This window comes from Mus musculus, chromosome 15, assembly GCF_000001635.26.
Source record: "Mus musculus strain C57BL/6J chromosome 15, GRCm38.p6 C57BL/6J".
In the NCBI taxonomy this organism is placed as follows: Eukaryota; Metazoa; Chordata; class Mammalia; order Rodentia; family Muridae; genus Mus; species Mus musculus.
Genome location: NC_000081.6, coordinates 12855172 through 12877196, shown reverse-complemented (window position 1 = coordinate 12877196; position 22025 = coordinate 12855172). Strand labels below are relative to the sequence as shown.

Genomic DNA, 22025 nt, shown 5'->3' with positions numbered 1-22025 from the left:
AGTGAGATGGGTGTGCTTCCAGGGACTACAAGGCCAAACTAAACAGGAGAGGATCAGAGAGGCAGCAGGGAGGTGGCAGAGCCTGCAGAGCCTTACAGCACTCACTACGAGCTCAGTATTTTATTTTTAACCACTAGGTGCCAGACCCTGTGCGTGGTGCCGTTTCAGTCATGCCCACTCCACAAGCCTTGGGATTCTGTTTTGGGCTGGATATGAGCACAAGAGCATGGTCCCTCAGAAGATAAGGCCTCCTTCCTGCTGCTTCTCCTCCTCTGCATCTCACCTGCAGGGATGCTTGCTGCCTTTGAACATGTAAGAAGTGATGAGAAAGCCAAGATTGGTGCTATATCCCTGTACTCTAGTTCTTCAGGTGAAGAGGCAGGAGGACCACTGCAAGTTTGAGGCTACTCTTAGCTACTCTACTAAGCTCTACCCTGATCTATAGGGAAAGACCCTGACTCAAAAGAGAAAATGAGAGAGACAGAGAAACAGAGAGAGACACACACAGACAGTGGAAGGAGTGGGATGCTGTCTGACTTGGGATCTGGAAAAGTCTTCATATGTTTATGAGGAGAGGAGAACAGAACGGGGATGGGAGAAAATATAAACAGAGGCAGCTCTAAACAGCAACAGAATCTTGCATGCAGTGAGGCCTGGCTGACTCCGAGGAACTTCAAATACAGAGAAATGGATGAGAAGTATCTAATTTAAAGGAAAAAGCCAAAAAGAGCTACTGGCAGAGGGAAAGACTTAAGTCTACACACCATCTGTCTCTCAAAAACCTCAAGTTCCAGGCTAAATGAGTGGGTATAGGTATTGCCCAATTTAGGAGGAGGAATATCTGCAAGATAAAAAACAAGGCCAGTAAATGCTTATCAAGAAGCCCACTATGCAGTCTCCAGTTCAGGTTGAAAGAAACCTGGCTGATGAGAAGGTAGTGAGTTTTATAGCGGCATAGAAACTGGACATAATTAAACATGTAAACACAAAATATACATCAGGGGCAAAGCTGCGGCTGCTGCTAACAGAGACAATAAATCCATGCTAGGAGTCTGCTGACGGCAGCTACCAGTGGAAAGGATAAAATTCAGGACAGACAAACTGATATGAAGGATGTCCAGGAAGGGGGCTGAGGCTCTGCTCCACATCTGGTACCCAGATGAGATCGTCATGGAAGTACTAGAAGAGGCAGACAGAACCAGAGTCCTGTACCGGCCTATGGGGCACAAGCTATATCCCTCACACCCGCCTAGCAAAGAGACAGCATAATAAATAGCCATGGAATGACTTTCTGAAGCGGATTAATCATATGGCCACTTGCCCTCATACTGCCACAGACTTACCAGTGTTAATGAATTGGCTCTTTGCGTTTGTCTGTTTTGCTACATGTTTATGTTGGCGATTTATGGAATTATGTCACTGAAGGCAACAAAGTAATTTTTATCTCGTTGGCTAGAATAAATAGGGCACGATACAAACGAGAAATTAGAGCGGGTAAGCTAAGGTTAGCAGGAATTCTGCCAGATCTGGGCTTGGAACCGTGACAACGGCTCATTATTCGGGAAGAAGTAGAGTTTGTGTTTCAGGGAATGAATCTGGACAGTCATTAATGAACTGACAGACTTTATAAACTGTCTCTTAGAGACCCGGCTCCCTCGCTTTATACTGCTTGGTTATTTATATGGTTATATGGGAGAGAGGGACAATTTGTTAGGAAATCTGTGTTAAATGTATGGCTGCCCGAGCAAGTATTCGTCAATTATCTAAAAAAACACTCAATTCCCCTTTCTTTACACTAGCATTAACTATATACTACATCTTCCACATAATCCCACCAAGATGACTTGGAATAATTTTATTTCCTAAAGTTGGTATTCACAACAAGTATTTCTTAATTTCAAACTACACAATTATAATTAGGAGCTGAAGATGGCTCATCAGTTGGTAGCACTTGCAGAGGCAGACATCATCCCACTCCTTCCACTGTCTTGGACCATAGTGCATCCTTGTAACCCTACAGTTCTTCTAGATAAACTCAGCACATCTTCAAGTTCATAAGCCAAATAGTAGTGAACTCTTCCTTGGTTCCTGGTGAATCTCATCAGAGTGGTGGTTACTGCTCAAGAGTTCGAGGTCTCCTTCATTCCTGCTTGTTCTGTATGGAGGCACATGCAGTATAGCCGAATACTTGCTTTACAGGACCTGGATCAGGGTCCCAGCACTCATATGTCCATAAATAACCCCAGGTCAAAAAGATCTAATGTCCTCATCTGGCCAAGTCCTGTATCAATTGAAGTCCCCCACTCCCAATACACTTGATTCATAGAAATGCTGAAAAGCCCTGTCTCCTCAACTCTGACAGCCATACAGGACAACTCCTGCTCCAGATAAGGCAATTTCCAAAACTCATTTGCTAGACCGACCATCTCAGGACTTCCCAGCTCACTCTGAGGAGGATACAGGCTCTCCTCCTCTCCAGTTACCTCCTGTCCCGATCAGTTACGGTTAGAAGAAAAGCTTACCCTGGGTCTATCTAGCTCCTCCCAGTTCTTTTGAAACCAGAGGGGAGAACAGGAGGAGAGAGGAACAAATGAAAGGAGATTCCTATAATCTAATACAGCAACCGCTCACCCGCTTGACTTCTGGTGAACGCACTGAACGGCATCTAGTTTACCCTATCAAGCCAGGGTTTGTGCATGTGTGGAAGGCAACTGAGACAGACGTCTTCAAATTAGAAAAATGGAGACAAAATATGACTGATAAAACTTTAACATTCAATCCAGTATTATAATATGCTGATATTAACAGACAGCAAGCCAGGCGTGCTGGTGCATGCCTCTGATCCCAAAACTAGGGGAGCAAAGGTGGAGAGTTATGGCGGGGCATGGGGAGAAGTTGTAAGTTTGAGGCCAGCCTGGTCTACATGAGAGTTCCACGCTAGCCTGAGCAAAAAAAACAAGTAATAAATGAAAAGCGTTTTATAAAAATCTAAGTAGAATAAAAGTCCACTAAATAATTGAAATATTGGCTGGTGAGATGGCTCAGTGGGTAAGAGCACCCGACTGTTCTTCCGAAGGTCCAGAGTTCAAATCCCAGCAACCACATGGTGGCTCACAGCTATCTGTAACAAGATCTGATGCCCTCTTCTGGAGTGTCTGAAGACAGCTACAGTGTACTTACATATAATAAATAAATAAATCTTTTAAAAAAAAAAAAAGTTGAAATATTGACAACTCCCAGCCTCTCAGAAACTCAAGAAGTGTATGCATGCTGACAACGGCACTGACTTTTGTGAATTAGATGGATGAAACTGGGAAGGATGCATAGCAATGTTCCATCAGCAGGTAACTTTTTCAAAAGAATATTTTCCACAAGAATTCTTGGCCAGAAGTACCAAATGGTATGTACTTTTTCAAGAGGTAATCTGGCCACTTCTTATTTAAAATGTGTATGCTCTGTTAACAAAGCAACACTATTTATAGAATTCTATCTTTAGAAGCACACAAATGCAAATGGACAAATGCACAGGACTATAGCTGAAGTTCTCTATAAACTGGGCACAACAGGAAACCCTCAAACTTCATCACTTGAACCATTGTCAAAAAAGTAAACAGCCATCTATATTACAGTATCCTCTTCTTTGTCGGCATTAAAAATGACACAAAACATTTATACAGAAAAATGTCTCAAGCATTTTGGAGGAAAAAAGGCAAGGTATGTAGCATGCTTGATATAATCTCATTTGAAGAGAAAGCAATATGCACCTCACACATAGTAAATCTCGAGCAGAGGAGTGCGCTCAGTGTTCAGTGTACACTCTCAGGCACTGTCGGTGCACACTAGCCAAGGGCACATCTCAGGCACTGTTGGTGCACACTAGCCAAGGGCACATCTCAGGCACTGTCGGTGCACACTAGCCATGGGCACATCTCAGGTACTGTCTGTGCACACTAGCCAAGGGCACATCTCAGGCACTGTCGGTGCACACTAGCCAAGGGCACATCTCAGGCACTGTCAGTGCACACTAGCCAAGGGCACATCTCAGGCACTGTCGGTGCACACTAGCCAAGGGCACATCTCAGGTACTGTCGGTGCACACTAGCCAAGGGCACATCTCAGGTACTGTTTGTGCACACTAGCCATGGGCACATCTCAGGTACTGTCAGTGCACACTAGCCAAGGGCACATCTCAGGTACTGTTTGTGCACACTAGCCAAGGGCACATCTCAGGCACTGTCGGTGCACACTAGCCATGGGCACATCTCAGGTACTGTCAGTGCACACTATCCAAGGGCACATCTCAGGTACTGTTTGTGCACACTAGCCATGGGCACATCTCAGGCACTGTCAGTGCACACTAGCCATGGGCACATCTCAGGTACTGTTTGTGCACACTAGCCATGGGCACATCTCAGGTACTGTCAGTGCACACTAGCCAAGGGCACATCTCAGGTACTGTCAGTGCACACTAGCCAAGGGCACATCTCAGGTACTGTTTGTGCACACTAGCCATGGGCACATCTCAGGTACTGTTTGTGCACACTAGCCATGGGCACATCTCAGGCACTGTCAGTGCACACTAGCCAAGGGCACATCTCAGGTACTGTCAGTGCACACTAGCCATGGGCACATCTCATCTACTGTCTGTGTGTCCACTAACCAAGGGCAGATGAAAAGGCCCTCCAATACTGTGAAGAAATGTCTTTAATAAATGATAATAGCTAGAACAACATTATGAACTAACCAGTACCCCCAGAGCTCGTGTCTCTAACTGCATATGTAGCAGAAGATGGCCTAGTCAGCCATCATTGGGAAGAAAGGCCCCTTGGTATTGCAAACTTTATATGCCCCAGTACAGGGGAATGCCAGGGCTAAGAAGTGGGAGTGGGTGGGTAGGGGAGCAGGGTGGGGGGAGGGAATAGGGAACTTTTGGGATAGCATTTGAAATGTATATAAAGAAAATATCTAATTTTAAAAAAAAGGAAAAAAAATAAATGGCATGTGGTAACTGATATCTACACTGGAAAAAAAATAAAGAGGTTTGGCCTATACTTATATCAATTATTAAAAACTATTTATTTAAAATAAAGCCACTATAGCCATGAGAGAAAAACAAAAATGTAAGCCGGAGCTCAGCCTTAAGATTAGGAATTTACACAACTCATGAAGAACCACTCAGAAAATGTGGACAGACAACAGCTCACACAGACAGGCAAACGGACCTGTGCCTACAACCCCAACAACTCAGGAAACTTAAGCAGAACGACTAACAGGGAAACTGAGGCAGAACTAACAAAAGTTAAAGACCAGCCTGGTCTACACAGCGAGTTCTCGGCCAGCCTGGACTACAGTATGACAACTGTCTCAAAAGAGGAGACAAAGCGGGGCTGGGGAGATGCTTGGCAGACAGGCACAAAAGCTTCAAGACCTAAGTTCCACAAGGTCACAGAAGAGAACCAGCTCCTGAGATGTACCCTTTAAGTGCACACGAGTGCTGTGGTGCACTCGAGAGACAGACACACACACACACAGACACACACACACTTTAAAAAGTGAAAATAAGCCGGGTGTGGTGGTGCACGCCTTTCATCCCAGCACTTGGGAGGCAGAGGCAGGCAGATTTCTGAGTTCGAGGTCAGCCTGGTCTACAAAATGAGTTCCAGGACAGCTAGGGCTACACAGAGAAACCCTGTCTTGAAAAAGCAAAAAAAAAAAAAAAAAAGTGAAAATATAAAATTTAAGGAAAACTACTATGTATAGTATTTCTGCAAATATATATGGTAAAAAGAGACAATGGACAAGAAATGAATGTGCCTTTCACCCAATCCTAGGAAGCAGTGAGTCCACGGGCAAAGGTGTCATTAGTCACCGCAGTAAAGCAAAGAGAATCACATGGGACTTCTGACCGCTTGAAGGAGAAAAAGAAGACATTCAAACAGCTTGGGTCTGGGTGTGGGGAGAAGTGGAAGGTGTGAAGAGAGTGAGGGCACAAATGATGGAGAGAATGTGAACTTCTACACACTACTGCTGGCACAATAGCTTCTGAGAACTGAACAAAATATAAACCTTAATACAAAATACCTATATATAGCTTAGAAGATATGTAGGCAAAAGACTCGGGTCTTCTGTCTCCAAAACATACTGGACAAAAGAGAATACAGAATTCCAGTTTCTATAGTTCAAAAACAGGCAGACCTAGTACATGGACTTGCAGGCCAGAGCAGCGGTCTCTAGGAAGGTTCTGTGCGCGAACGGCAGGTAGCCCCAGAGCAGCTTCTCGGCCCCTGGCAGGCTTGATCTGGGTACTGAAGCAGAGACACACACAGCTCCTTCAGAAACATGCACTGAGTACTATACTTCGGGCAAGTGTATCAACTGAGTCAGTCTGGGTAAAGCGTTATTCTAGAAAACTGAGGTACAGTCTAAAGTCCTATCACCCCAAACACACACAATCTGATGTGCTCTTGGGCCCTAAGCAGGGCTGGAGCCACTCGGAACACGGATGACCCAGTCAGAACACAGATGGGAGAAAAAGGAAAGACAAAAACACAACAGATTTGGTGATACATGTCCATAATCTTAAGAGGCTGAGGCAAAGGAATATGAGTTTTGAGGCCAGCCTGGGCTACGTAGTGATTTATGAGGCAACCTGGGCTACAAACTAAGAGTGTCTTTTAAAAGTATTTAAAAATAAATAAACAAAACCAAGTTTGGGCAATAACAAAACTGTTTGACAAGCACCTTCAAGAATAACTAAAACATTAATATTTAAGTAAGTACTGTCACACTGAAAAGATTGCTCAGTGTTTATTTCCCAGTTGGGAATGTCTCCCAACTACCTGTAACTCCATTTCCAAGAGACTTCATGTTGTCTCCTGTCCTCCTTGGGCACATAACACATGGTGTACATACATGGAGGCACTCACACATACATATAAAGTGCCATTATGACCACTGAACAAGACCAGTACGTAAGTCTTTAAGGAGCCCCTGATGAGCGCCAAGAATCACAGGATCACGATAATGCAAAAGGTAGGTGACTTAGACATGGCGGAGCACACCTGGGACGCCTGCACTGGGAGAGACAGACATCAAGAGTCAAGGTGGAGACTCTGTCAGAAGAGGGGACAGGAGGGACAGGAGGGTGAAGGAGAGTGCAGTCTTTATTCTTGACCTCAAGGAGCAGCTGGTTGAATGGTTTTTACAAAGAGGAAAAGCACGAAGGGGGCAGAGGAGAGGAGGAAGGGCCAGCCTGGGCCTAATGAGCAACAGCGTCTTCTTCACAGCTACATAAACTGTAGTGCTTCCTTCCTCTGATAAGGAATTTGGCAGCACTATAGAACCTTAGAACCTTAGAACAGAATGCTTAAAAATATCCATCTGCTCAATGAATTATTTAAAAATAGGATGTAAGACTAATGTGGTAACTGTACTTTAAAAAAACCTCATGCATAGAAACATGGAAATACATATCAGATGTGTCTTTTAATTCACTTCTTGAAATGATCTTTAATGAAGCCACACTGTGAAAAACAAATCAACCACGTGCCCCGCAGGACAAGAAGAAGATTATACAGTGGGCACTCTTTTGTAGCCTTTTGAGCTTTTAAAATATGTATATTTTTAGAGGCAGGTTTAAAACAAAAGTGAATCCTGTTTAAAAATAAAGCAATAGACCTTTTCATTTATGACAACCTAAATGTTATCCTATAGTTATGAGAAGCATTTTGTACACTGAAATCCCATAAAATAAGATTTTTCTATATGACGGTTTTAAAACTGCCTACTTCCTTCTAGATTTGTTTGGTCATAAACTGCCGAGAGGCAGAGAGGTACAGAAAGAACAGGCTTTCCAGCAATGTCTAAGACTATTTTCTAAGACGCTTGTTGCTGAAGCCCCATTATGAAATCAAAGATGCATTCACTTGAAATGAAACCAGAGGAGCAAGGCGAACAGCTTCTGAATGCATTCCTAAACTGAAGTCAACAATAACAATGATATTAAAACACAAGCAATGCTCTCCTGACATAAACATAAGCCAGATAAAGAATGTCCCATACTCAAACTCTCCAGGGAATCTGCAGACAAATAAAAGCAACTAAGGAACCAAAGAGGGAGAATAAAGAAGCCAAAGCGCGAGCGCGAGAGCGGGCGGGGGGGGGGGGGGGACGACGGGGGGGGGGGGGACGACGGGGGGGGGGGGGGGGACCTCAGGAGTGTGCAGCGCTCCTGTGCAAGGCTCTGCAGGAAGCTGGCCCTGCTGTCAGACGCTGACAGGTAGGAGGGCAGCTGGCTGGCACTGAGGAGGCAAAGCTTGCCTTGAACAGACAAAGAGCAATTGAGGAGGCCAGCATGCCAGGTTCCTAGGAAGGTTCTGGAGCATGGAGAAGACCAGGGAAGGCACCTCAGAACAAGAGGCAGGACCGAAGCACGACTGCAGGGCTGCATTTTGTATAGGCCCAAAGGAAAAGCGGCAGCCGTCTCTCCTGCCTCAGATTCCAGAGTGGTCCGCACATTAGAAAAGGCTGGAAAGATGGCGTGGGCAGTGGCCATGGCACAGGTGGCCATGCACACGAGAAAGGATGGAGTCCACTGAGACAAGAGGGGAAGGGAAGATAGAAGATGTCACCCCCAGGGTGGAATGCTGGACCTGGATTCTGGGACCGCTTCATGTAGAATGACCGCATGGTCCGAGGTTTTACCCAAGGACTCGGTGGCTGAGTTGTAGCAGTGCTTCGAGTAGAAAAGGGGAAACCGTGATCTAGCTCAGGGAAGAACGGAGGGAGGCGCTCCCGAGCTAGCTGGTAGCAACACGTTGTGAGACTGCACAGCCCTGCTCTGAATAGAGCAGGTAACTGCAAGGCCAGAGAAAGAGACTGGATGCCAGAAGACTCCAGAGGAAGACTGCAAAGGAGGCTTCCAAAGAGTTCGTTAGCAACCCACTCGGTAATGATACTAACATTGACATATCTTACAAGTATACTCTTGAAAAAGAGCAGAAACACTTAAACATAAACTAAATTACTCATTGACTTATGATGTTCATTTAATGGGAGAACAAATTATGATATATCCTTTTGCACTGCAAAATAATTAAAAGCATATCTATAATAGAAAATAATCACCTATAAGTCTATCACCTTGACATAACTATTATTATAGTAATTTTAGCATAGCTATAATTTATAAATGTATTTTATAAAACATGTTTTCACTAATTGTTTTCCAGTTGACCATATGCAGTATTAAGCAACATGCATTCTTCCATATAACACTTACATGACAATTTACTAAGTACATTTTCAAAACGTGTAAATCATCTATTGCTCAGCAAATCAGGGACTCTGATAAATTATGAAGGTATAAATCAGCATGTAAAGGTTTCCATTTCCAAGTTCAACCTGAGAAGTAGATAATTAACCGCAGCCAACGTGGGAAAGCCGTCCCTAAAGACCTGAAGGAGAACAGCAGGCTTGTTTTCAGACACACAGTCACACCAGGTCACTGACAAGCCAAAAGATTTACCTGGAAGAAATCTTACAAAACGTGGCATGAAATGAAATCTCGGACAGCAGGGAGGGCTGTCTTCAAACAAAGGACCTAAGGCACACAAGGAGAAAGAAAGAAAAGAGAAATCAGACCGCCACGGAAAGCACACATTGCAACTTAATTCCCAAGATTTATGGTAACCACAAAAACCAGCCCCAGAAGCCAGGAGATAAGCAGGACCACTTCCCCCACTCTGCCTCTATAGTGCAACCCATCGTCAGCAGCTGCCTCAGGTGCCAGCCAGGACCGCAGGGAGGGGCCTACAGCTACTCATGGGCAGAATGGAAGCCAAGGAATTCGTGCAGACAAAAAAGTCACTTTGTAAATTAAAAAAGTCAGCATCTTTGTTAGAACTGAAGCACAGCACTGGACGATGTTCCTATGCTAATTCCATCGGTTTTCATCAATACACTAAAAATGAACCAATGCTGCTAGCTCAGGACACCATTGACCAGTGTACTGGTTTTTTAAAAGCTCCTCACTCATTTCACTTAAAAACTACCTTTAAAAACGTCTTCCTTCCATATACAGGTTTAAAAATAAGCAAATTAAAAAAATCTGCTGGAACATGGGCACGGCGAGGCTACATGTTTACTCTGCATCTGCATGTAAGTTTTAGTGACTAATTGGTTCTCTAATTTAATAAACTGTTATCTTACAAAGTTGATTGCAGTGATGTCACTATATTTAAAATATTAACCACTGAGATTTAATCCCTAATATACATAAATCAAGGTAGTTCTACTAGTAACTAGAACCATTCTTGGCTACCAACAGGCACTGACAAGCTGCATGAAGACAATCCACAACAACCCATTCATGTTGAATGATACAAGCATTCCTATAGGTACACAGTTTTATGAGTGATACGAGCATTCCTATAGGTACACAGTTTTACTTACATATTTACAAAATAAAAATGTCAACTATGCCCCCACCAAGTCAGGAGAGTTTTTATATGCACTGTGATTTGTATCTTAGAAGAACTGCCCTAATATTTACCTTTAAGATTCCAGTCATATAATTCCAAAATATCTCTGAATAGGAACAATGAAAACAGTTCAAGTCCTTTCACACAAAAATTCTGAAAAATAAGTCAAAATCAAATTACTATAGATCTGCAAATACACATTAACTTGTCCTAGCCAAGTATCTCAAAACTCTTTGTGGACGCCATACTAAAAGCTTCCCCTACACGACTTGGCCACTGTCCTAAAATGGCTTGCCAATTTCAAATAGAAATGAAGATAATACTGCCATTAAGACTTCTATAAAAATTAAGACTTCTATAAAAATGTCAATTCAGCCCTTTTAAGTGTAGCAATAAAAAAATATCCAAAACTTTAAAAGTTTTACTTCTCTCACGCTTTTCTAATCTAGTTGTAAAGTGTGTAAGAATCTCCTGGGAACATGTTGCTAACTGGGGTTACATGCACAACTGCAACCTGACTACCCTGTCCCCCACTCCCACCCCCCCTACCCCCACAACCCAGGAACACTATTGCCACGTGACCAAAAAGCAGAAGTCCTCTGTACCACAAAAGTTTCAAACAGGCTAAGGACTAAGAAAAGTACAAAATGCTACTGAAATTCCTCCCATGGACAAGGCCAACAGAGGACACAGTTGCAAGGGAGCCTTGTCTCCTAAGGCCCAGGTTCATAAAGCAGGCTATGTGAGATCAGAAGTTGTAACGGTTTACAACACTAAGCAAGGCCAAGACCTTAGAACCAAACAGAAGCAAAACAAAAGTAAAAACTAAGAACTCCCTCCCCACAGGAGGAAGGGCCAGCCCCTTAGAATGACCAGGACTCAGTAACTCAGCACTCGAGTCAGGCCATCGGGCCATCAAGCTCCCTGCCCTTCCATGACAGTGCTTCCCTGTTAAACAGATTCCAGGAGCCAAAGGCTCCAGCAATCATCCCAGCACAGCAAGTACACAAGCTTGTTGGCTGTCTCATTGTTACTTCTTAGCGTGATTTGTTGACAACACTAAATTCCACACCAGGCAATGAATCACTCTGAGATTCGCATTAATCTTCCTTTAGAATTTAAAGTCCCTTGCATATATTTAGATAAATCTGCTGTTTAGCAGCTGCAATGAAAAACAATTAGGAAAAAAAATGTAAATATATGGGAAGAGAAATGAGGCAAGCCCTGATCTTGTCACTAGAGATAATGAGTAAGATTATTCCGACAGCCCTCGGACTCAGTGTCACTGTTCCAGTCCTCTGTGACACTGGCCAGTGCCCACTCTGTCCCCTAAGCAGAACTGAGGACAGATGCACAGTGACTATAAGCAGATGCAGCACGAGCAGGTATGGGTTCAGAAATAGGTCATCGAGTTTACATTTCTGAACCGTGGCACCAGAGCTACATCATAGTGACCCTTCTGACAGGGAACATGGTATTTTAGGGGTCTCAAGTGGCAAAAAGCTGCAGCAGACCAACTTCAATTATGGTTTGGTTTTGTTCTTGCTGTTTTTCTTTTTTAAGAGAAAAATCTTATGAAAGCAGAGTAAATACAGGAAGTTGTTAAGCAGCTCTTACCTCAGGCATCATCTCTTCGATAAAATGAATCGTGTAGTCTATGTTGAATCGAATCACTTTACACAGTGGAATCTGCAAGAAGAAGAGCTGTTGAGTCCCCAGTGCTTCTCGGCAGGGTAACAATGCAGGGTTCGCTGTCTGACCCAGAGCCCAGGAGCCAGATCAGGTTCTACCTTCACTGAACCCGGAGCAGCCTGGGCAAAACGTTTACTCACAGCTCCTGCTTTCTGTTTTGGTTGGTTGGTTGGTTTCTTGAGATAAGGTCTCACCCTTAGACCTTTCTGGTCTAGACCTCCTGTGTAGACTACTAGACTAGGCTGGCCTCAAATTCAGAGAAATTTGCAAGCCTCTGCCTCCTGAATGCAGGTATTAAAGGCAATCAATGTGTCACTACACGTCCTAGGCCAAAACTACTCCATTCTAATGGCAAGACCCTGGCTTTAACCAACCTTCTGCGAGAGGGGGAGTAATACGGGTGCTTCACTAATGTGACTGATAAAGCAATGCAAACTTGACAAGAACATACTAGAGCCAAACATGCCACCTCTAGAAAAATAATTAGGAAGCCAATCGTGTACTGATTTTACTGTAATTCTTCACACAGCTCCTGAATGGCAGTGCAAGAGTTTATCAGTTACATTCATTTAGTTCCTTCATCAGTTCACAATGCACGTCTGTCATTACAACCAATAAGTATAAAAAATAACAGGTAGCATTTACTAGGCCAGGAGCTGGTCTAACTCTTGACTGTGTTGACTCATGGAACTGTCACAGGTACCTCTAAAGATAGCTTTGTCCCTTATGTACTTGGAGAGAGAAAAAACGGAGACCGGGAACCATCTTGCCTAAAGGAACAGGCGGCCGGTACTGTAGGAATTTTGATTCTAGACCCAACTCTCACCTATCAAAGAGGGCAGACCTCATTACCTATCCGAATACACAGAGCATGTGAGGAATGGTAGACTCTCGAGTGAACTAACCCACAGCTGTCTTCTCCTCCCAGAGTACCATCAAACACTACCCTAGTAACTAGACACAAGAGGGTTCCAGGAGTAGATTTCTCAATGAATAGAAGAATGAGGAAGGGAAGGAAGAGGTTACTGAACTGGCTAGCTGGACACAGTAATTGAAACCAGAGGCTCTGTAGATGTGTTACACCGTCTTTCTGGCTTAGCAATCTGTCCATGAAACAATGTAATCACTTTTACAAACCACAGCTGTCAGGAAGAAACAAACTTTAATTCTCTCAGCAAAAGGGATAGGAAGAATATAGAAAAAAAACAGCCTTACAATGCCATCTACTGGGAAGAAATTTTAGCTGTTAGATATTCTTCCTTTCTTTTTTTAATATAGTGGTTGCTTTCTTTAACTTCTGTTATAATTAACTTGAATATGGGATTCATTTTCAATGTTCTAGATTTATTATGTCCTCAGTCCTCAGCTAACCACTGCAATATACTTAATACACTATTGTTTTTCCAACCTAATTTAACCCCTTAACCATTTAAAAATACTTGGGAGTTACAAACTGGTTCATGATTTAACCTGGTTTTAAAATACCAATACTTTACTAATATCTGTATAAGGTTCAAGCTTTCCAATGAGCCACAGGCCCTGTGTTGAAAAGCAAGGATCTCGACAGAGTCCAATAGTGTGGAATAACTGTTCTAACCCTAAAGCTCCTGAGACCGATGGGAAGATCGTGGATTCCAAACCAGCCTTAAAGCACAAGGAGACTCCACTCCATCTCAGACAACGAAGGTAAACGTCCCCACTTCTTCTAGACAGCGAATGGCCAAGTCATCAGTGGTCAGAAAAATGGAAAACCAATCAAGTTCTGATCACGGAAGTGATCGTGGGGTTTTTCTGGTGCACATGAGAATGTTATGTGATATTGTACAATTTGTACACTCTCCAAGCTTTACACTGTCAAAGCCACCAACACTATCAGGGATCTTAAGTACCCACAAGTAGAACTACACAGCAGGATAAAATCCTCCCAGAACGCTACACACTTAGTCAAGACAGTGCTCAGTCCACTTCACTTCAAGGCCTTAAGTCTAGCTGCCAGCTAGCTCAGGTCAAAAGTCTATGTGACCATAACCTGTAGGCCCCTCCTGCTGATGGGCTCAGTCTGAGAATCATCAGTGATGCAGTTTAGAAACATTTTTGTGTGAGTGTCTATCTCAAATTCAAGAGCTCGCTGATAACTCTAGGTCCTATGAACTTCAGAATACTCAACTTAAAATTTTATTTCTATTATCAACATCACTCAAAAAGGGACAGGGCTCTTTATTATGAACTGAAGCCCAGATATGGTTACACATGCCTGGATTCTCCAATCAAGAGACTAAGGTGAGAAGATCCAAGTTTAAAGACCCTAGGTCACGCAACAAATTCCAGGCCAGCTTGGGCTACTTAGTGAGACCTCAAAAAATAAATAAATAAATAAAAATAAAAATCTGCAGGATGATATAATATAGAAGAAAAATAAGAAAGCACTGTTTTAAGTTAGTGTCAGTACCTAGAATTCCATCTACTTAATAAAGTAAAAAGTAATGACAGAAAGAAGCAAAATGGAGCAAGATTTGAGACTCAGCCTTCAGTGGAAAAGTTCTATATGGTGACTTTCTGACTGCAGGCAAGCAACACAGTGAAACTCACTCACTAGGTTCCCAGGACACTCAGCCCAGGTAAAGAACTGCCACGCTCCTCCAGAAACTGCTACAGCAATCACCGATCAACCTAAGACCAGATGGGCACTGCAATTCCCAAGGCTGCCAACTTCAAAAGGGGAGGGAGGATTCTGATGCAATCCAGAGCATCCATTTAGACTGACGCCCAAAAAACCATCCCCAGTGACCAGATAACCATCACAAGTCCTTGTGTCAGACCAAGTCTCTGAATACAGATACAGCCCTGGAGTTTAAAGCAGAGACCCTGTGATGTCACTCTGGGCTCAGTGTCCTGAACAGGTCCTGTTTCTCCTTCCTTTGTTCAGAGACATCTTCAAACTTCAACTTTGAAGGACAAGAACCCCAAAATAGTTCTTCACATCACCCCACAGTTTACCCTCTTTTCAATGTTTCACACTCTCTAAATGTTACTCTAACACGTTTACTTACACCGTTTAATGCAGCCCAAACCTGTGACTCATTAGCAGGCTCACAGGCCTGCCTGAGACACAGCTGCAGCCACCCTGCAGTTCACATGGGGGAGACGCAAAATAAACGGTATGAACACATAAAGGGGATTTAGTTTGATTTGTGGAAAGAAAAAGACAAGGGGGGGCTGGGGGGGAAGTCTGAGGAAGGAGACAAGAGCCAATACTTACATTGGTCAGAGGAGCATGTGCAAACATAGAAAATCCTTCAAAAATATACTCGTGGTCATCATATTCTATGACTGTTGGCCTGTCAGTCTAAACGTGAACAAGAACACAAAATAGGACTTAAATTAATACCATTTGCATATGCAGGAATTCACCCAGTGTCAGAAGCTCAACCCCACGGCTGATGGATCCCCACCCTCCCCAAGGAGAAGACAACCCAGCAAACCCTGCAGAAGAGTGGGGCACTGCCCAGGCAATGCCAAAGGCGGGTTTCAATGACCTAGAAACGGAATCTATGATGCTATGAGCTAAATGTCAATCTCAGCACAGCACTCTCTTCCTCCTAAGGCATTCTCTGTAGCCAACTCTTTTGATAGTAAATGCCAAACGCTGAGCAAATTATAAAGACTGGCAGCCTAAAACCACTTCTTACCTGGATACTAAACATCACCATCTCACAAAAGCCTCGACGAGAGCCGCGAGGAGCTGGAGTTATTTATATACATGTCTTTCTTTTGTTAATGCAACTGTCACTTCCTATTGGAGTGACCAAGTAAGACTAAATTAAATGTAATGAGAAGATTCTGATGAACAAGGATTAATAACGAGTGGTACAATCACTCCGACAGACAGGCTGTTGATTGATGTATTAAACATAGCATATACATCAACAATCTCAGTCCTAAGTATACCAAAAGATATCAAAACATATTCATACAAATGTTGTCTAATAAAATGTAATTAAAATATAATTATATTACTTCCCCCTTCCCTGCCCTTTCGCCCAATCCCTCCCTCTTCCTATTTTATTTTATTTTATTTTATTTTATTTCATGTGTATGCTTGGTGTCCAGAGAAGCTAGAAAAGGGAATCAGATGGCCTAGAGCTGCAGTTACAGATGGCTGTGAGCTGCCATGCGGGTGCTGGGAACCAAAAGTGGGTCTTCAGGAAGAGCAGCTAGGGCCCTAAACTGCTGGGTCATCTCCTCAGCCACACACACATACTCTGATCATGGAAACAACCCAAGGTCCATCACCTGAATGAATGGATAAATGAAACCTTGTAATCATACAGTTTACACACACACACACACACACACACACACACACACACACAGAGTATTATCTGACCATAAATTTAAAAAAACAAAAACAAAAACACTCTAAAGGATGCAGGCTGCACAGCTGTGTACAGAGTAGGTAGGTGTGTAGTACACAAGAGACGCTGGGTTAGATAAAAGGAAGAAAGAAGAACATGGGAAGAGAGGGGAAAGAAATACTGACACATGCTACAACTCGGGCAAATCTTAAAAAACAAAACCAAAAAAAAAAACTTATCTAAGAAACAGAAACAAAACAGAAAAACAGCTACTATACGGCCCCTAGGGAAAGTATAGGCTAGGCAAGTCCACAGACACGTGCCACCTAAAGGAAATGAAGTTTCTTTTAAGATAAATATTCTAAACTTAGACTGTGGTGGCTTTGCAAGTCTGTAATTATGTTAAACATCATGAATTCCACACTTTAAGTGGGTAAAGCTGATGACACAGGAAGTCTAGCTAAATAAACTTATTGAAATATATAATTATGAATGATCTTGAAATCAAGACTTTTCAGTGCATGTAACTAAAAGTAATAAATTTCATGATGAGAGGCAATGCAACTGAACAAAACATACAGACATGCACCCTGGAGCAGACTCCCTGCTTCAGGGAACTTCTAAAAGCCACCATACGTAGTACCTGAGCTACCACTGCTTAGCCTAGTCTATAAAGTATGAACTAAAGTGGGTAATATGGATAGTACACAGATGTGTATAGTAAAAATTAGTTAACTATGCTCACCAGAATGATGCCAGAACACAGTTCATGTGCATTCTAACCATATTACCATGCTGTCATATTGTACAAATCTTCTGATTTGGTCCCAAGACAGTAAGCTGTCTGCTGACTTTTAAAACCTGTGGAAATGCCCTACTTGACTCTTCCCACGTCACTGCTCCAATGGACAGCACCATAATTCACTGGCTATACATTTGGTTATTGCATGGTACCAATACAAATAAAAAAGACATAATAAAAGGAAAACTGAAATAAACATTAGCATGATAAAGTTAAATTTTATCAACATAATGATCTTAAAAACAAAAATGATGTAAGAACTGAATCAGAAGCTCATGTGATGGCTCAGGCCAATAATCCCAGCACAGTGGAGATGAGGCAGGGAAATGCAGTAAGTTAGAGACCAGTCTGGGCTATACAGCTGTTCCAGGCCATCCCAGGCTAGACTATGATCATGAGTAACTTACTAAGAAGTTGGTAGGCGGGGAGACGGTGATCCGATAGTGGAAAAGCCGGCCAGCGTTGTTGGTCATCGGACGGCAGGGCTTGATTGCCTGGGGAGCAGGGGAATGAAAACACTTTACAAATTGAGTAGAGAATCATTTTCTTTTAAAATAGACTACACTGTCAGCTTCACATCTGACTACTGCTTTGATGTGTCCTCCTTAACAGACCAGTAGGAAAAAAACACTGCCTGCTTTACTCTATAGTAACTAACTGAATAAAAGAGGTAGCTGGTCACCGGTTCTCAACCTTCCCATGTGCGGTCGGTGAAGCAGAACTGGGCTGACCTGTGATCAGTAAGTGTGTTCAGTGAGATCAGAAGTGTCCGTAGGCCTTATGTCCCCACCAAACCCATGATCTCAGTGAATCAGTACCTGTCATCAGCTGGGTACTTGGGGGACGTGACTAGACCCCCAGTATGTACAGTGGACCCATTACTGGTCTAGGCTGGTTCTATTCAGTACAAACAGGTAAGTAAGTGACTTCGGCATCCAAGAGGGCTTTGAAGAACTCATGAAGCTTGCCATCTGGGATCCCCACTGGGCACAGCTATCAGTAAAGACTGCCCTATCTATCACTCCACAAACAGCTGCACTGGGTCTCTTCCTAAGGCGAGGAGCCTGCAAAGGCCTCCAATGCTCCAAAGATGGACTATCAATTCTTTACTGGATTCTTAGCCCTTCCCAGGGCAATTGGGCCCTGAGGAGCCTACTTAACTCTAGAAGCAATGCTGTAAGATCCACAGCATGTTTAGCCAGTGGTGGGGTACCCTTTAAAAACAACTGTAAAACCTCTGACCCCGGGGTGACCTGATGAAGGCTTTCCCAGTGTGCTAACACTTGCGAACATGCACTGGGATGAACATGCCCTGGGACGGGCCTGAATGTGTTAGTGGTCCCTGTCCTTCCTCACTTTTAATTGCTTAATGTGAGGAGCCCAGTGCCAAGGTGCAGTCCACACACAGGAGCAGAGTACAGGAACACTGCGTGTACGCCCTCCTCCAGGGTGAAGCTTGTTTAGAGGAACATTCTTACCACTTCTGTAGCCAGCCACCGGCTGTGGTATTCTTGACCTGTGAACGGCAGACTCTTATCTTTTCAGTACAAATGTAATGCACTCGGCTGAGGAATACCGCTTTGTGGTGTCTAAGCTGAGCCAACTGTGTGTGTGGCAGCTGATACCTTAACCTTGCCCTAAGTGGTGAATAACAATGCCTTACTCTGCATAAACCTAGAGATCTGGGGCTCCTGACCAGTCAAGCAGACTGATGCAGTTCTGAGGGGAGCCTGACAGACCTGAGCATACTGTTTGGTTGTGTTTGTACATAACAGATGTAGGCTGCAACCTCCCCTGAAGGGCATGCATGTGCTGCACCGCAATAGCTGTGGCACGGTGAGTACAGCACCCACAGCCGGGCAGGAATCACAGCGGGTGGTGCTCTCTACGAAAGGCCATGCTCTCAGCAGGAGTGAGTATGGGTGAGGTCTAATGATTCTGTGGGCTTGCAGGGTTCATCAGCAGATCCACAGACAACAAATGTACCCTGTCAGCAAGCTTTTCCTTAGCCTTCTTGTTCAGCGGCATCATGATACCAAGACCTTTCAGAACCAGCCATACTCCCACACAGCACGAACTTCAGGCAGTGTCACTTTGAAAAACAGAAGCATGCTTCCCATCCGACAAGAGCATCCAGACCATCCTCCAGTGAATCACCCACAGAGGGGCCCAGAGAGCTCTAAAGAATCATTTTGCCACATTATGCCTTTTAGAAATTTCCAGGGGCTAGCGAGATGGCTCAGTGGTTAAGAGCACCGACTGCTCTTCCAAAGGTCCTGAGTTCAAATCCCAGCAACCACATGGTGGCTCACAACCATCCATAACAAAAATCTGATGCCCTCTTCTGGAGTGTCTGAAGACAGCTACAGTGTACACACATATAATATATAAATAAATAAATAAATAAATAAATAAATAAATAAATCTTTAAAGAAAAGGGGGGGGGGGCTAGATAGATGGCTCAGCGGTTAAGAGCACTGACTGCTCTTCTAAAGGTCCTGAGTTCAATTCCCAGCAACCACATGGTGGCTCACAACCATCTGTAATGGGATCGGATGCCCTCTTCTGGTGTGTCTGGAGACAGCAACAATGTACTCACATAGATAAAATAAATAAATAAATCTTAAAGAAAAAAAGAAATTTCCATAGAAGAGACAAAAAGTACTCGTAGAAAGCTGACACAGGTCAAACAGCAGAACAAAGCCACCACACCAACTCTGAAGCGGTCCAAATCCTCCAATCGGAGCCGGTCACCATCACTCTCCTGATTCTCCCACAGAAATCAGGGTGATGACTTGCTTCTAAGAATCCCACCTTCATCTCCAACGATCAAGCTCAGGACTCTTGGGCAGTCCCAGCTCATCTGCACCCTAGGAGTGAGTGGTTTCACTTTCAGTTCAGTTCACATCCCTGAGCCTGAGGTACCGCCCAGAGCTCAGGCAGTTTATCCTGGTATCACTACCATAAAACATTATCACCAAAGTGGGTCACACACAGCCCTGGGACAAATGACTGACTGACCAGAAGGGTCCCTAACATGACTCTGTTCTTGAAATCTGGGACATCGGTCCTGCTTCCCTGTACCTGAGGTAGCTAGCAGTTGTCTTTCTTTTAAGAAGGTTTAAGCTCTTTGAAATGGCTGTGCAGAAGTTTCAGAAGGCTGCATTTTGTGTGTGGGGGGGGGGGGAATCCAGACCTGAGTCGTATAAGACCAACCTTGCATCTGAGCCAACTTAGCTCTGTTTCCAGAGAAGCTAATATATAGCAGAGTATTAGGAATAAGTAAGCTAAGGAAATGGGAACAAAGACGACATTCCCGAGCAGAGCCGACTTTCTGACTAGCAGAGCCCCTATCACTAGTGGTAAAAGCAGTACAAATGAACCCTGGTATCCGGCAGCCAGACAAATCCCATTTTCACTCTGAGAACTGGGCACCACTGGAAGAGCTAATACAACATACCAAGTATTTAGAACTATAGAGCAAAAAATAAGGATCGCTTGGGGAGGGGGATGGCGCATGCCTTTAATCCTAACACTGGGGAGGCTGCAGTTGGTACATCTCTGTGAATTCGAAGGCATCCTGGTCTACAGAGGGAGCCTAGGACAGCCAGGGCTACACTGACAAACCCTGCCTTGAAACCACAGCAATTTTTAAATTTTTAAAATTAAAAAAAAAAAGAGAGGGGAGGGGTTCATGGATTTTAGACATGGATGGCAAGGACCATCTTCCGTACCAATCCTTAGTTGGCATGAAATCCCCCGTGGGGCTTCTTAAGTCTCAGCATATTCCCTGGTGGCTGGTGGGGCTCCCAATTAGGCTAAACTCTGAAGAGTTCACCGAGGAGGCTATGACTCCACAGAAACCTACTATCCCGTGTACAACAGAGGACGACAGTGGCAAGTCAAAGTCAGATGTGAATGCCAGCGGGCTTCCTGAAGACACAGGGAAAACTTCCATCACTTGCAGTGAGACATCAGAAAAAGCCAGCAAGCCAGAGCTCACCTGAGAAACAGCCATAATTGAGGATAACTGACAGCCAACCAAGGGAGCTCTGTTATGCTAAGGCCGGGGCTCTGGAAACCTGGGACAGGGACATTTACATTCAAGTCCCCAGACTCCTGACTCCTGACTCTGTAAGGAGGGCACATCCCTCCCCGTTTGGATCACTCACCTGTATCAGGACAATGGGAGAGCCTGTCAGACAGCAGTGCCCACCATACCTCAGCCCGCCCACCCACAGTACTCAATCAATCAGCCGCCTTGCCCACAGACCTACAGTGAGAGTGGTTTCACAGCATAGCCCGGTTGCATAGGTGTCTGGAAGGAAGGAGCTGTAAGAAATAACCAGCGTACCCCAGCAGCCACAGGCGTCTGCGAAGGGCCAGATGGGGCGAGCACCCTGGATTAAAGAAGAGCTTGTTGCTAGCACAGTTTCCGTCAAGGGTAGGTCGAAACAGCAAGGGCACAGTTAGGCGATGCTGAAATCCTGTGTCCAACCGAAGACTGGAGGAAAGAAGCAGGTATTCCGCAGAGGTAGGACCGACAACCAGGAAACGGACAGAAATCCCCAAAGGACACACAAAGAGAAGTTCACTAGGGAGGAGTACTGCACCAAGAGCAGTGGTGGTGTCCTCTGTCAGCCAGGACAACAGGGACCAAGAGCCTGAAGGCAAGTTACTCCCCTCAACAGTCAT

At 44.1% G+C, this 22025-nt stretch overlaps 1 protein-coding gene across 4 annotated transcripts in view; it reads right to left on the bottom strand.

The window, feature by feature from the left end:
- Drosha (drosha, ribonuclease type III) overlaps positions 1–22025 on the bottom strand; it is a 110488-nt gene that overhangs the window by 58095 nt on the left and 30368 nt on the right. For all 4 annotated transcript variants that reach the window (XR_383823.2, XM_006520021.3, NM_001130149.1 and 1 more), the window contains 5 exons: positions 17738–17824; positions 15433–15519; positions 12099–12170; positions 10553–10634; positions 9527–9601 (listed from right to left, as the gene is read on the bottom strand). Coding sequence is in view for 3 of the 4 variants with exons in the window: in XM_006520021.3 (XP_006520084.1) it covers positions 9527–9601; positions 10553–10634; positions 12099–12170; positions 15433–15519; positions 17738–17824 (403 nt within the window). In the remaining variant the exon portion in view is untranslated. The remainder of the gene's footprint in view (positions 1–9526; positions 9602–10552; positions 10635–12098; positions 12171–15432; positions 15520–17737; positions 17825–22025) is intronic.